Source organism: Lithobates pipiens, unplaced genomic scaffold (assembly GCF_037356315.1).
Source record: "Lithobates pipiens isolate NorthernLeopardFrog02 unplaced genomic scaffold, aLitPip1_a1.2 Scaffold_18, whole genome shotgun sequence".
Taxonomy (NCBI): Eukaryota; Metazoa; Chordata; class Amphibia; order Anura; family Ranidae; genus Lithobates; species Lithobates pipiens.
In genome coordinates this window covers 400260871-400274720 of record NW_027507758.1, presented here as the reverse complement: position 1 = coordinate 400274720, position 13850 = coordinate 400260871, and the positions used below count along the sequence as shown (strand labels likewise).

Here is a 13850-nt window from a genome sequence, read left to right as displayed (position 1 = left end):
TACCGCCTATATACTGCTGTTCTGAGTATATAGGGCCTGGGGCGCCCCACGCCTTTCCTTTTTTTTTAATTTGGGTACAGGGTTCCTCTTAATATCCGTACAAGACCCAAAAGGGCTGGTAATGGGCAGGGGGGCTTCCCATGCACTGAGAGGAATGAAGGTGTAGAATTAGGTGCGTCACAGCCAAGTACTTGCGGACACTCTGCTAGCAGTACACCGACTTCCGATTGTACCAGGCAAATTTCCCTGCCCCAGCTGCTGGACAGTCGAAAGAAGTTCACTCCCAGCCATCCACATGCCCAGCGGTTGAATGCTAGCTTGGCTAAATTGCTAGCACTTCAGCTGCTGCCTTTTCAGTTGGTAGACTCTGCCCCCTTCTGTAAGTTTGTGCAATGTGCGGTTCCTCAGTGGCAGATCCCCAAACGTTACTTTTTCTCACGGAAGGTGATTCTGGCTCTCTACCGGCATGTGGAAGGCAATGTCCGTGCCTTGCTGGACAGGGCGGTCAGCGGTAAGGTGCATATTACCTCTGACTCATGGTCCAGCAGGCATGGACAGGTACATTACCCATCTTTCATAGCCCATTGGGTCACTCTTCTGGCAGCTGGGAAGGATGCAGGACAAGGTGCAGTAGTGTTGGAGGTTGTTCCACCACCCCGCCTCCAAAATGCTACTACTGGTTGTGGCACACCTCTCTCCTCCACCCCCTCTTCTTTTTCCATGGCCTCTTCCAGTGCTTTGTCTTTGAAACCAGTGGTGCTCCGTAGGCATTCAAGGGGCTGCGCAAGTACGCAGGCAAAAAGATGCCATGCCGTGCTTGCGCTGGTTTGTTTGGGGGACAGGAGCCACACTGGGGCAGATATTTTGTCAGCTCTGCAGGGGCAGGCCGGGAGGTGGTTGACGCCACGCCAGCTTAAGCCAGGAATGGTGGTTTGCGGCAATGGTACCAACCTCCTCTCCGCCCTCCGATAGGGACAACTGATCCATGTGCCCTGTGTGGCTCATGTCCTTAACCTGGTGGTGCAGCGGTTCTTGCGCAGGTACCCGGGCTTATAGGATGTCCTGACACAGGCCAGGAAAGTCTGTGTGCATTTCCACTGATCATTTAATACCAGTGCTCGGCTGGCTGAGCTCCAAAAGGAGTTGAAACTGCCCAAGAACCGCCTTATATGTGACATGCCCACCAGGTGGAACTCAACGTTGGCCATGCTGCAGCGGCTGCACACGCAGCAGAGGGCCATTCATGAGTACCTGTGCAACTACAGCACCAGGGGAGCTCGTTTTTTTTTTTTCCCCAGGCCAGTGGGGCATGATCAGGGATGCATGCACTGTCCTGTCACCATTTGAGGAGGCCACGAGGATGGTGAGTAGTGACAGTGCATGCATCAGTGACACTGTACCTCTTGTCCACCTGTTGGAGCATACTCTGCATGGAATAATGGACAGGGCACTTGAGGCAGAACAGAGGCAGTAAGAGGAGGACTTCCTTGCCTCTCAAGGCCCCCTTTATCCAGGCAGTGTTCCTGCTGTCCCTGCCATCACACAGGAGGAGGAGGCTTGTGTCAGCATGGAGGTAGAGCCTGGCACTCAGCAGCAGTCTTTTAAGGATGATTTAGTCCCAAGAAACGCGTGGACTTGTTTGTGGCTGGGAGGAGGTGGCTGCGGATCATGTCCTTCTACACCTTAGGCCCACATTTCTGCAGAGCATATAGGACAGGCCCCTACTTTCAAACATCCAACTTACAAATGTCTCCTACTTGCAAACGGAAGGAGACAACAGGAAGTGAGATGAAAAAAAGATGGACGCCCAAAAAAAATTATACAGGGGTGATAACCCTTCCCTATGTTTTCCAAAAAGCTTAAAAATAGTTTTTTTTGACTGGAGCTACCCTTTAAAAATGTACCACTTCAAAATTACAAACAGATTCTACTTAACACAACAAACCTACACAGTCCCTGTCTGGTTTGTACCGCCTATATACTGCTGTTCTGAGTATATAGGGCCTGGGGCGCCCCACGCCTTTCCTTTTTTTTTAATTTGGGTACAGGGTTCCTCTTAATATCCGTACAAGACCCAAAAGGGCTGGTAATGGGCAGGGGGGCTTCCCATGCACTGAGAGGAATGAAGGTGTAGAATTAGGTGCGTCACAGCCAAGTACTTGCGGACACTCTGCTAGCAGTACACCGACTTCCGATTGTACCAGGCAAATTTCCCTGCCCCAGCTGCTGGACAGTCGAAAGAAGTTCACTCCCAGCCATCCACATGCCCAGCGGTTGAATGCTAGCTTGGCTAAATTGCTAGCACTTCAGCTGCTGCCTTTTCAGTTGGTAGACTCTGCCCCCTTCTGTAAGTTTGTGCAATGTGCGGTTCCTCAGTGGCAGATCCCCAAACGTTACTTTTTCTCACGGAAGGTGATTCTGGCTCTCTACCGGCATGTGGAAGGCAATGTCCGTGCCTTGCTGGACAGGGCGGTCAGCGGTAAGGTGCATATTACCTCTGACTCATGGTCCAGCAGGCATGGACAGGTACATTACCCATCTTTCATAGCCCATTGGGTCACTCTTCTGGCAGCTGGGAAGGATGCAGGACAAGGTGCAGTAGTGTTGGAGGTTGTTCCACCACCCCGCCTCCAAAATGCTACTACTGGTTGTGGCACACCTCTCTCCTCCACCCCCTCTTCTTTTTCCATGGCCTCTTCCAGTGCTTTGTCTTTGAAACCAGTGGTGCTCCGTAGGCATTCAAGGGGCTGCGCAAGTACGCAGGCAAAAAGATGCCATGCCGTGCTTGCGCTGGTTTGTTTGGGGGACAGGAGCCACACTGGGGCAGATATTTTGTCAGCTCTGCAGGGGCAGGCCGGGAGGTGGTTGACGCCACGCCAGCTTAAGCCAGGAATGGTGGTTTGCGGCAATGGTACCAACCTCCTCTCCGCCCTCCGATAGGGACAACTGATCCATGTGCCCTGTGTGGCTCATGTCCTTAACCTGGTGGTGCAGCGGTTCTTGCGCAGGTACCCGGGCTTATAGGATGTCCTGACACAGGCCAGGAAAGTCTGTGTGCATTTCCACTGATCATTTAATACCAGTGCTCGGCTGGCTGAGCTCCAAAAGGAGTTGAAACTGCCCAAGAACCGCCTTATATGTGACATGCCCACCAGGTGGAACTCAACGTTGGCCATGCTGCAGCGGCTGCACACGCAGCAGAGGGCCATTCATGAGTACCTGTGCAACTACAGCACCAGGGGAGCTCGTTTTTTTTTTTTCCCCAGGCCAGTGGGGCATGATCAGGGATGCATGCACTGTCCTGTCACCATTTGAGGAGGCCACGAGGATGGTGAATAGTGACAGTGCATGCATCAGTGACACTGTACCTCTTGTCCACCTGTTGGAGCATACTCTGCATGGAATAATGGACAGGGCACTTGAGGCAGAACAGAGGCAGTAAGAGGAGGACTTCCTTGCCTCTCAAGGCCCCCTTTATCCAGGCAGTGTTCCTGCTGTCCCTGCCATCACACAGGAGGAGGAGGCTTGTGTCAGCATGGAGGTAGAGCCTGGCACTCAGCAGCAGTCTTTTAAGGATGATTTAGTCCCAAGAAACGCGTGGACTTGTTTGTGGCTGGGAGGAGGTGGCTGCGGATCATGTCCTTCTACACCTTAGGCCCACATTTCTGCAGAGCATATAGGACAGGCCCCTACTTTCAAACATCCAACTTACAAATGTCTCCTACTTGCAAACGGAAGGAGACAACAGGAAGTGAGATGAAAAAAAGATGGACGCCCAAAAAAAATTATACAGGGGTGATAACCCTTCCCTATGTTTTCCAAAAAGCTTAAAAATAGTTTTTTTTGACTGGAGCTACCCTTTAAAAATGTACCACTTCAAAATTACAAACAGATTCTACTTAACACAACAAACCTACACAGTCCCTGTCTGGTTTGTACCGCCTATATACTGCTGTTCTGAGTATATAGGGCCTGGGGCGCCCCACGCCTTTCCTTTTTTTTTAATTTGGGTACAGGGTTCCTCTTAATATCCGTACAAGACCCAAAAGGGCTGGTAATGGGCAGGGGGGCTTCCCATGCCGTTTTTTTTTTCCTCAATGATTTTCATCCGTATTGACGGAACCAGATATTACATTAAAACCGCAAGCAGTTTTAAATTACTTTTTTTTCCGTTAAATGTCGTTTTGTGCAGGGACTGTTCTAAACACGGGAAACACATGCCACTTCACAGGCATACTATAGACACTCCCAGGCATGATATTTAAAGGAATATTTCACTTTAATCATCATTAAAATCAGTGCTCCCTAAAAAACAGCCATTTAAAAAAAAAAAAATTGGCATTGACCCATGGGGCAGGAGGTGGGTCCCCAAACCCTTTTCAGGACAATATCTTGCACATTAGCCATTCAAATTAGCACTTTTTATTTCGAAGTTTCGAGTCCCATAGACTTCAACGGGGTTCTAAAGATCCTACGGATTTTCAGTCCGTTCGAAATTTCTGGTGCAAACCGAACCGGTGGGTGTTTGGCTCATCCCTACTCATCACCTAGCCAATACCATCGCTACAGTGAAGCATGGTGGTGACAATTTCATGCTGTGGGGATGTTTTTCAACAGCAGGGACTGGGAGACTAGTCAGGATTGAGGGAAAGATGAATGCAACATTGTTCAATAAGACATCCTTGATGAAAACCTGCTCCAAGCTTGTAGCATCATACTAAAAAAGACCTTGAAGCTTTAATTGGTGCCAAACGTGCTTGAACAAAGTATTGAGCAAAGGCTGTGAATACTTATGTACATGGGATTTAAAAAAATATATATTTTTAATTTACAAAGATTTCAAACAATCTTCTTTTCAGTTGTCATTATGGGGTAGAGGTCGACCGATATGGGTTTTTCTCTGGCCGATGCCGATATTTAGAAATCATGGCGGCCGATAGCCGATATATGATGCCGATTTTTTTGGGCTGATATGTTAGGCCGATTTTATTTTATTTATTTATTTTTTTCCTTTTTTATTATTATTATTTTTTTTTAATCCCCCTTGATTTAACACACCTTTCCCACTGGGCCGTTTTTCAGGCGCTTTTGGGCTAAAAATAGCGCCTGTAAAGTGCCTGCAAAATGGCTCCTCTGCAGTCTGTGTGAAAGGCAGAGTGCTTTCACACTGAGGCGATGCGCTGGCAGGATCTTTAAAAAAAAAGTCCTGCAAGCAGCACGTTTGGAGTGGTGTATACCGCTCCTCCACCACTCCTGCCCATTGATATGAATGGGCACCACTGCCGAAGCGCATGCAATGCGATTTGGCAGCAGTGCTTCATGGGCGCATTTAACCTCTTCCTTGGCCGCTAGCTGGGTTATATGTGCCCCACTAGCAGCCAAATAGCACCGCTAAAATGATGGTAAAGAGCCGCTAAAACTTGCGTTTTACCATCGCCTGCCCTCTCCAGTGTGAAAGCAGTCTTCATAAGTGATACAGAAAATGTCTTACATTTAAACATTTATTAAACAAAACAAACCTCCAATCAGTTTACTTGTATGTATGATTTAGATAAAAAAAAAAACCTATATATTAAATAAAAACAGGTAGTCAAAACTTTTGGACGAAAAAAAAAATGGGCTAACTTTACTGTTTTTATTTTATTTTTATTTTTTAAATAGTGTATTTTTTTCCCAAAAAAATGCATTTGAAAGACCTCTGTGCAAATGCCGTGTGACATAAAATGTTGCAACAACTGCTATTTTATTCCCTAGGATCTCTGCTAAAAAAATATATATAATTTTTGGGGGGTCTAAGTGATTTTCTGGCAGAAAATACAGGATTTTTACTTGTAAGCAACAAGTGTCAGAAAAGATTTAGTCTTTAAATGGTTAAACTGAGAACTTCTACACACAGAGATGACTTCATTCATTCAAGTGTAAACATTGTATCTTTCTGTTCTTTTCTTGGCAGACTGCCCAGAGAGGAGGAAGACGTTTCTATGACGACTCAGGCAACTTACACTGACTTCTATTACAGAAGTCATTTCAAAGTCCCGCTGTAGTTCTAAATCGGCTTTTTATCAGCACAATCGGCCGATGCCGATTATTTAAAAAATGGCAAATATCGGCCGATATATCGGTCGACCTCTATTATGGGGTATTGTTTCATTTGAGGAAAATAAGGAATCCATTTTGGAATAAGGCTGTAACATAACAAAACGTGGAAAAAGTGAAGCGCCATGAATACTTTTTGGATGCGCTGTAGTTGGCTTCTGAAGAAAGCCACCTAGTGTCCTTCTGTTGCTAGGACTTAGCCTAGAAATGTTTTTTTTTCCAATTTGACCAGTAAATGTGCATGTAATATAACATTTACCCTATTATAAATATTACAGTGAGCAACTTTTCCCATTTGAAAAATGTCAGAGACTATTATTTACACCCAGCAAATGTTTGTCAAAATGTGTTTTACAAATATAGTGTATGTTCAGCAAAAGTACAAGGAATACTTTAAAAATATGCCCCTATGAGTAGTTTACCATCACTCCCTTTGTGGCCAAGTTGTTCCGAAACTTGAGAATTACACCAAGCCATGGCCAGCTTCTTTTAGTGGCTAACTACAAAGATTTTTATTTCACACAAATGACAAGCATGCTTGTAAAAAAAAAAGTGAAAGTGATTATAAATTACTGTAAATACTGCAATAAAAACTCAATGTGCTCATGGAAAATGCATCATACTCTCCCCTTTAATCCCAGTGTGTTAAGAGGGTCAGGTAGACTTGACACCTCATCCCCAGTGCTCTACGATAAAAACAAATAGGACATTTTGCTTTGATTTTATCACTTTACCTATTCTTTTTAAAATAAGGATATAGCAAAGTTTATTAAAAAAAAACCTTCAAGTGTTTTAACAGCACACATCATACAAAAACACAAAACACTTGCATAGATATTATCTTACCTTTTTCTTGTACAGAGATTTTCCTCACTTTCACTCATCGCTAGTGATCTACTAGTTCCACCTTGACTTGCTTCATGCATTACTTCAATCTAAAATTAAATGCAAATTAAATAGCTGCTTGTAATACAGTCAAAAATTCTCAGCAGCATAGCATCTTAAGTTTGCACAATGATTAAATCTGTGTGAATGTATTTCTAACCACTCATATGAGGACAAAACTTAAGAATTTTATTGTAGGAAATACAGCTTCTGTTTATTCATTAAAAGCACATAATGAATGCAAAAAAAAAAAAAAAAAACAATATGAAGGCAATACAATCTGTTCCTAAAGCTAAAATTTTAAGTTGATGGGTTTTTCTGATTCTGTTCCTTATAAAATAGGATGAGGGAAAGATGACCATTGTTTCCTATTTTTTTTAATCTTTATCAGCAAACTTAAGAAATTTGGCTCCCTAACAGATTTAAAAATGGGCTGTGATGAATCGAAATTTCTCAACATAGGTATTACCGTAAGAGAAATCACATACTCAGCTACACTATGAATTCCAAATCTTGGGCAAGCCCAGCAAATAGGCTAAATTAAAGAATGACTTGAAGAAATTGCTAAATTTGTCCTCACTCAAGGAAAATGGTGCCTGCAATTTGGAAAAAAATAATCACTGTTTCTTGAATATTTGATGCCTCCGGTCTGCTTCTGAAATTAAAACGTTTATTCCATCATAGCATTTTAATAAACTTATTTTCAAACATATTTTGAAGTTGTAATCCTGTGCCAGACTAGTAGGTTTTATTACAATGCAAACAATTTGGTGAGAGATGGCATCTTATATAGAATAAACGTTATATACACCATTTACTGTGTTTTATTGCAAGATCTATTATTCATATTTTATATCAGAGGGTTTACTACTACTTTTAATTTTCATTAAAAAAGAAAAAAACAAGATAATGTGGTAAAATTAATAAATGAACAATGTACATTCTTCTATACTGTGTACTTGCCTCTATCAAACCATTGACTGTATTTTCACTCTGCTATTAGCATAAGTGACTTCTGACAGGTTTTCCAGATACCAGGGGAGGAGAGCTCCAACATACAGCCTGTCACTTATATCGACAGCACTGCATGTTCTCTGTGTACTGTGTGATAAAGTGTCTTTTCCCTCCAATCAGGGCTCAGAGCTCCTCTCACTTAAATTTGCACTGTGCGGCTTCAGATCCCTACCCACTGCTGCTGGAACTAGAAAAATCATTTGATCTGTGTTTTTAAAATGATCCATAGAAGAAATGGCTGCAGATAAACTGGTACAACTTATGTAGGAGGATTTGTTTAATCTCTGTGTATCACCTGAGGCCAGTTGCTTCACTGGGTATATGTAAGGGTTTACAACCACTTGTTTTCGCTGTATTTTGTTCTTTGTTTTTTTTTACATGTATGTGTCTGTAAAAAAAAAAAAAAAAAAAAAATGTACAAAAAGCTGCTTGTAAAACAGCCCTCAATGTTATCAACCTACTTGAAGGGAACTTTTCAGGTCAACAATACAGAAGCTACTATTGCCAAATTGCTTTTGAAATCCCTTGCTGCGGCCTGTCATCTTTGCATGGAAGCTGCCATTGTTGTTAAAAAGTACATGCTCCACACCATATCCTTCCATGGAATCTGTCATTGCCACATTGCTTTTAAATGTGCTTACGCCAAGCCCGCATTCCTAAATATTTTTTACCTGAATGTCTAAAATTGCTCTGGGTCAGTGGCTAACCCCGTAAAAAGTTTTCTCTTCTCCCAAGCTTGCAGCTTAAAAAAACAAATAAGCAGGTCCCATATTTCTACCCTGTGAACAAATGGCAATTCCCATATTTCTATCCGGACAGTTTCCCCAACCATATCCTACTTGGCGCCTATAACCAGGGATTTGCTCCTGGTGTTTCAGCGGAGGTTCACTGTGTATGTGCCTAGTGACATACAGTTACTCGAGCTCGAGTCTCTAAATTGGTAGCTGAGCGTTAAAGCAACAGACTCTGTTTTCTTTACAGTACCTGGCCGAATTAAGTTTGTGACTCACAATCTCTCATGCAGACTTGAGCTGAATCGTTGATCAATAGTCAAATGAATACAAGATTTTGCCAAATTTTACATAGGTTGAAAAAAGACCATCTAGTGCTACCAACAGAAAATAAATAAAATAACTTTTGTGAACAAAACCCTATACCCACAACTGACCCAAAGGAAAGCAAAAAAAATCCCTTAGACCCCTTTCACACTGAGGTGGGCAAAACAAAAAGGGAAGGCGCACTGACCTAGTGCATTACCATAAATAGAGCTTTATTGAAAACAGAACACATAGCAAAATGGCTACTCACAAACAAGTACTGATAAAAGGCATAATCAATACAATTGGATTCATCGCACCGAACATCGACACATCCAGATCTGATGTCAGATAGATTGATTGATGAATACCCCAACGTAAACGGCTGATGCGTTTCTGGGGAGAACCCCTTTCCTCAGAGCCAGGTTCTTTTCTTATATCAGGGGACACAGAGCCATAGTAATAACTATGTGGGTTATATCGGACCATCAGGTGCTGGACACTGGCACGCCCCTTAAGGCGTGAACTTCCCCCATATAACCCCTCACACTACTGGGAGTCCTCAGTTTTTTCGCCAGTGTCTAAGGTGTTGGGCACGTGTAAGGATGTGTTGTAATGAGCTCCACGGACAGTAATCCTTTGATGAGAGCTAGCAATCCTGACCGGATCCGTTCTGATGTCTCCGTAATGGACTAAATGAATGGTACCCGGGCCTCGTCATCCGAAGACGCAAGGTTTTGCTTGCGAATGCTTTAAGAGCTGGGCCCTGGGATCCAGTACTTTTTGGTAGTAAGGCCAATAAAAGTTTACTGGCAGGGTCTTCTCGCAGGTCCAGGATTGTGGGATAACCTGAGTGTTCCCCGATTCCTGAAGGTTTCCTTTTAAGGTCTCGGAGCCTACCGTGAAGGGCGAAGATTGGGTTTTTATCTCTGATAAACCCTGCTGCGAGATAAGGTAGAGGAGATTTTCTCAGGAATCTCTCCTTCCATGTATTGTGTTGTCATGTCATGTCTATGTGTCACCACTGGAGGCGGTATTGAGTACTCACCATTCTGAAGCTGGAAACAGCAGAAGCTTCACTCTCCTCTGCGTTCAAGCCGGTTCAGACCCTCAGGTATGAAGGGGGGCCTGATCACTTCCTGGGCCCCCAGATTGGCGATTTTTGTCTGACTGCCAGCCAGCCGCCTTTTTTTTCCTTTCACAAAATTTTTTTTTTCTTGACAAGCTGCAGAGGAATTACCCCCCCCCCCCCCCCGCCACCCACTATGATGCCGGCGCTCACATGGGAGATTCAACTTCCCTGTTTGAAAGAGGAAGGTGGGGCCAGCCACACGTGTAGGAAGTAGTTTGGAGTTCTACAAGAAAAGCTGCTGCCTGTGGGGTCCTTGGGGCTGCTGATGTGGCAGTCTTTATGCAAGAGTGTCCGTCTCCTCAAAGAATGCTCCTAAGGTTCCTGGTCTCTGGATCAGTTGTTATCCCAGTTGGCGATATCAGAGATCCCCTTAGTGGAACAGTTTTTTTTTTTTTGGCTCAAACCTTTTAAGGTCCCAGAGCCAAACAGAGAGGAAAGACCCATTCTAGATCTCGGAGATCTGAACCGACACTTGAACATCCGATCCTTTCATAAATCGATCTGCTGTGTCCATCCTGCAAGGAGGGGAGTTGCATATCTCCATGTGCCAAAGTTTCCCGCTTACCAGAAATTTCTGCAGGTTGAAATATAAAATTATTTTTTTCAATCATGACACTGCCATTAGGCTTAGCCACAGCACCACGAGTGTTCTGAAAGATTCTGGCACCTCCTTTAGCCAGGTTAAGGGCTCAAAGCATAATGGTCCTAGCCTATTAGAAGATCTAGGATCAAAGGACAGGAAGGGAAATTAGGGATTTTCGCGGTGCTGATTAACAAAGTACAATTAATTAAAGTACAGAATTAGTAGTACAAAAATGTATTAAGTTTGAAGTTAAAATCAGTAGCAATATATGCTTAAAAGATTCAGAGTAATGCAATACAGTGGTTATTCTCGTCAAGCACACATAGTCCCGACATGTTTCGCATTGGATTGCTTCTTCAGGGGATGTGTGAATGTTTGGACAAGATCTAGACCAAAAATACAAAAATAATAATAGAATATATCACAAAATTCATAAGTGCAGAAAATGGGAAAAAAAAAAAAAAAACACACAGACACACATCAAACCCACCTTCAACCACTACGTTGATGGTAAAGTAGGGGAATTGTCCACCTCGGGGGTTAACTGCAGCAGTGCTGAATCGCAGGGGGCTAAAAAGCCAACCCAAGGAAACTGATAACAAAAAAGTATGTAGTAAAAAACGAAATTTGAAATTTTGGGATAATTTAAAGTTCTTTAGTACATGACTTAATTTTAAGGTTGCTAAAATAGAACAGCCTTTTAGGGGTAAAAAACCCTCTAAAGTATAAAAATTGAGAGAGGTAGTAAACAGATATTTTTTAATTTCAAAATGTATTACTTACATAGGTTGGATAGTTGTAAGAAATGGGGACGCTCGTAATTTGAAAAAAATCTTTTTAAGCACTCAGGGAGACACACCTGCACAGAAGTACCAGCTGGGTGGCCAATCAAAGAGAAAACAAAACGAAGATTAAAAGGGTTAGAATGGATAATAAAGTATATCTCAGAAGGGTGGTGTGTACATCACAAACTGAGTGTTATAAAAACACAAACCCTCAAGCATATAGATATACACTAAGAATTACACATTAGCATCCCAAAGCATAGAATTTAAAGCCAGGGAGTCAATGCAGACATACAAAAAAAAAAAAAAAAAAAAAAAAACATGGACAATAGCCCAGGTCTAAAGAGTTGAAAAACCGGCAGAAAGAAAAGTGAACGTTTGCAAATGGGAAAAAAAAAAACGAACGAGTAAATATAAAAAGATATAACAGTAAGCTTACCAAGAAGTACAAAGTCTGGAGGATCAAGCGTCACCCTTGGCTGCGACCCGCAAAGGAATGACGGTATTACGAAGGCTTTTTATATGCCCCGCCATCAAGCCGGCGTCTGACGTAGTCGGCCTGATGCGGACAAGAGGAGCGCTATTGCGCATGCTCACCAATGGGACGAGACTAAGTAAGCCTACAAGTCCCATAATGCCTCAAGCATGTGGGCGGAAGAAAGAGGGGAACAATCGATGCCTTCGTAAAGGACGACGGCATAGACGACCGTAGCCACCAATCCGACCGCCCAATCAGGCGTAGAGGCGAAAACGATGGATGGAAAAAAAAAAAAGGGTCGGAAAAGGATGGCAAAAAAAATGGCCAATCCTTCCGACCGATGTAAGGGGAGCGTCGCAGCGCTAAAGAGGGGCAGTGGCACACAAGGCGCCTATGCCCCCGGGCGTCCGTACGAACAGCACTGATGGGGAAACCGAGGAGGTGGACCATTCGGGTGGGAAATCATAAAGGGGGAGGGCAAAAAATTATTTCTCTAAAAGCTGCACATAACAAAACATAATAATATCATAAACATATAAACATATACATAATGTATTCTTATACTCAAAACAAATCAATACAGAGAAATTTCAAATAAAACAATGGAAAAAAAAAAAAAAAAAAAAAAAGGGGGGGGGGGGGGGAGAAGGGAGGGGGAAATGGGAACCCAACCAGGTTCCCTCTCAGAGGGGCGGTCAGCAGGACTGAAGGGCCAGAAAAAGGTTTCTATATCACAAAAAGGGTTTAAAGCTTAAGTTTTCATTAAAGCCAGGTGAAATTGTAGCCCTTAGATTAAAAATCCATTCAGCTTCATGTTGAAGTAAGATATTATCCACACTGCCCCCTCTCACATCAAGGGTTATGTGTTCAAGTGCGGAAAAGGTGATACATTTGGGATTGAAAGCATGGAAGAGGCCAACGTGTCGACTGATGGCCGTCTCCATTTTCTTTTTAATAATGGGTTTGAAAATGGAGACGGCCATCAGTCGACACGTTGGCCTCTTCCATGCTTTCAATCCCAAATTTATCACCTTTTCCGCACTTGAACACATCCCCCTTGATGTGAGAGGGGGCAGTGTGGATAATATCTTACTTCAACATGAAGCTGAATGGATTTTTAATCTAAGGGCTACAATTTCACCTGGCTTTAATGAAAACTTAAGCTTTAAACCCTTTTTGTGATATAGAAACCTTTTTCTGGCCCTTCAGTCCTGCTGACCGCCCCTCTGAGAGGGAACCTGGTTGGGTTCCCATTTCCCCCTCCCTTCTTCCCCCCCCCCCTTTTTTTTTTTTTTTTCCATTGTTTTATTTGACATTTCTCTGTATTGATTTGTTTTGAGTATAAGAATACATTATGTATATGTTTATATGTTTATGATATTATTATGTTTTGTTATGTGCAGCTTTTAGAGAAATAATTTTTTGCCCTCCCCCTTTATGATTTCCCACCCGAATGGTCCACCTCCTCGGTTTCCCCATCAGTGCTGTTCGCACGGACGCCCGGGGGCATAGGCGCCTTGTGTGCCACTGCCCCTCTTTAGCGCTGCGACGCTCCCCTTACATCGGTCGGAAGGATTGGCCATTTTTTTTGCCATCCTTTTCCGACCCTTTTTTTTTTCCATCGTTTTCGCCTCTTCGCCTGATTGGGCGGTCGGATTGGTGGCTACGGTCGTCTATGCCGTCGTCCTTTACGAAGGCATCGATTGTTCCCCTCTTTCTTCCGCCCACATGCTTGAGGCATTATGGGACTTGTAGGCTTACTTAGTCTCGTCCCATTGGTGAGCATGCGCAATAGCGCTCCTCTTGTCCGCATCAGGCCGACTACGTCAGACGCCGGCTT

The 13850-nt window shown here is 43.5% G+C and overlaps 1 protein-coding gene across 5 annotated transcripts in view; it reads right to left on the bottom strand.

Moving 5' to 3' along the window:
- The window catches only part of MCF2L2 (MCF.2 cell line derived transforming sequence-like 2), a 493994-nt gene that overhangs the window by 282228 nt on the left and 197916 nt on the right, over positions 1 to 13850 (bottom strand). For all 5 annotated transcript variants that reach the window (XM_077487886.1, XM_077487887.1, XM_077487884.1 and 2 more), the window contains exon 15: positions 6943 to 7031. In XM_077487886.1, the coding sequence (XP_077344012.1) occupies positions 6943 to 7031 (89 nt within the window). The remainder of the gene's footprint in view (positions 1 to 6942; positions 7032 to 13850) is intronic.